General features: G+C 37.2%; 1 protein-coding gene across 1 annotated transcript in view; it reads right to left on the reverse strand.

Moving 5' to 3' along the window:
* Positions 1 to 1,766, reverse strand: part of LOC107566566 (tumor necrosis factor receptor superfamily member EDAR-like) — a 29,248-nt gene extending 27,482 nt beyond the window's left edge. The window contains exons 1-2 of the mRNA XM_016252044.1: positions 1,743 to 1,766; positions 663 to 844 (exon numbers count right to left, since the gene is read on the reverse strand). Coding sequence (XP_016107530.1) covers positions 663 to 844; positions 1,743 to 1,766 — 206 coding nt within the window. The remainder of the gene's footprint in view (positions 1 to 662; positions 845 to 1,742) is intronic.
* Between the last annotated feature and the right edge of the window lie 678 nt (positions 1,767 to 2,444).

A 2,444-nucleotide genomic window follows, 5' to 3' on the forward strand; every position in this document is an offset into this window, starting at 1 on the left:
GTGTGCGTGTGTGTGTGTGTGTGTGTGTGTGTGTGTGTGTGTGCGTGTGTGTGCGTGCGTGTGTGTGTGTGTGTGTGTGTGTGAGTGTGTGTGTGTGAGCGTGTGCGTGTGTAAACGTGCGTGTGTGTGTGTGTGTGTGAGCGTGAGCGTGCGAGCGCGTGTGTGTGTGTGTGTGTGTGTGTGTGAGCGTGCGCGTGTGCGCGTGTGAGCGCGTGTGTGTGTGTGTGTGTGTGTGCATGCAGAACTTAAATTTTGTGATAATTCAGTGATAGTTTACCACTTTACTTGAGGCCTTTAAATATAATGCAATATAAAAGTATTGCAATGAGTCATTAATGCCTTGTAATGCATATTATAATGCAGCAAATGATCTCATGAATAATTGCAACCATGGTTAAAATAAATTATAATACTTATACATTCATTATTACACCTTTAGAAAGTATAATGCATTAAATCACACGACAAACAACCAGTTTCAGAACAAGGAATCTGCAAATATTATAATGTCTTTTAACTTACTACCTATTTGAAAAATGAAACATTAACACAAACCATTGTAGTCTAGCTCTAAACTGTGAGTAGTTGGAGTGCTACGGGTTAGAGATGGTTAGGTTAGTCTGGGTCAGTCACACAAACACGATTTGTGTGTGTTTTCTTACCCCGGTAAACACGGTCCACACTCGGCGTCGCTCTCCAGAGTCCCCGGCGTCAGGACGGTGGCGCGGTACAGCGAGTCGCAGTCTTTGTGGCGACGGCAGATCTCGTATTTGCCTTTGGAGAACTTCCCGGCCGGACAGGAGATGCAGGTGTAATCGTCATCTTTAGTGCCATAACCACAGTTCTGAAAAACACACGGTACACAGATCACTTCACACTCCATCTACAATCTACTGCTTATCAGTGTTGGGGGTAATGCATTACAAGCAGTGCTGGCAATGTTACTTTTAAAAGCAAAGCATTACAATATTGCGTTATTTCTTAAAAAAGTAACTAATTACGTTACTTAGTTACTTTTATTGAGAAGTAATGCGTTATGTTACTTTTGAGTTACTTTGTAAATCTGGCCAGGGCTTGCTTGTTTGTTTTTAATATAAAAAGTTCTTCTTTTATAAATGTAAACGCACTTTCACAACAAGAGTGAAATGAATACGTCTCAGGCTGAAGGAAATGTAAATTCACGTCTGTACAGTAGAGGACGCAGCATGAAGAATATGACGCAGAAGAGAAGAAAGTTCAACACTATTCAGCAATAACTAAAGAAAAACACAAATGTGTCATTTTTGCTTATTAGAATGATTAAAATAGATCATCAAAGGTCAGTAACAAAGACATTGGTTAATAAAATGGGATTAAATACATAAATGATATTTGTCTTAACATATTTAATTATTGCAGGTTTGTATAATATTCTGAGTTTGCGTTTGAACTGTTTGTATTGATTGTGAGGAGCACTGAATGTGTTTGTGTGCAGTGAGATGAGTAAACACATGTTGATATTGAGTCTAGAGCTACAGTAAGATCATGTTCACACACAACACTCACCACGGCAACACCAGAGCTGTCACTCAACACATGGAAACAAAGTAACTCCGATATTTCCTTCTAAATTAAAAAGTAATGCGTTACTTTACTAGTTACTTTTAAAAGTAATCTGATTACATAACTCACGTTACTTGTAATGCGTTACGCCCAACACTGATTACAAGCAGCATGAGTTACGTAATCAGATTACTACTTACTAGGTAACTAGCAAAGTCATGCATTACTTTTTAATTTACAAGAACATATCTGAGTTACTTTTTCAAATGCATAATACAAGTTACTTTGTTTCCCCGTTTATTGAGTGACAGCTCTGGTGTTGCCATGGTGAGAGAAACTGGTGCAGAAGCATAAAGATTATTCATTTCACTTTTGGTGTAAAAGGGTCTTTACAGTTGCCAAAATTATAACTTTTGGGACATTCAGTTCAGGTGACAAAAAGTAACGCAAACATAACAATGCATTACTGTCCATAAAAAGTAACTAAATAATGCAGTTTGTTACATTTTTATGGAGTAACACAATATTGTAATGCATTACTTTTAAAAGTAACTTTCCCCAACACTGGAACTTAAACAATACACACTGATTCCAAACAGAGATAAACGAGAAAATAACAGTGCTGGAAAATTATGAAACAACTTCAATCTCAGCTGTAAAGTAGGGAAAGCTTATTTCCACCATGGGATTAAAAAGTGTGACTTCATATCTTGTGATTCTGACTTTCTGTTTTTTTTGTTTATAAATAAATAAATAAAATGTCATTCCAACTTTGTAACTCACAACTCAGACTTTTCTGATTAGGAGAAATATAAACTCAGAATTGAAAGATATAAACACGGAATTCACAATTACAATCACACACACACACACACACTCACACACTCACACACACACACACA

Source organism: Sinocyclocheilus grahami, unplaced genomic scaffold (assembly GCF_001515645.1).
Source record: "Sinocyclocheilus grahami isolate Dianchi unplaced genomic scaffold, SAMN03320097.WGS_v1.1 scaffold1085.1, whole genome shotgun sequence".
Classification (NCBI taxonomy): Eukaryota; Metazoa; Chordata; class Actinopteri; order Cypriniformes; family Cyprinidae; genus Sinocyclocheilus; species Sinocyclocheilus grahami.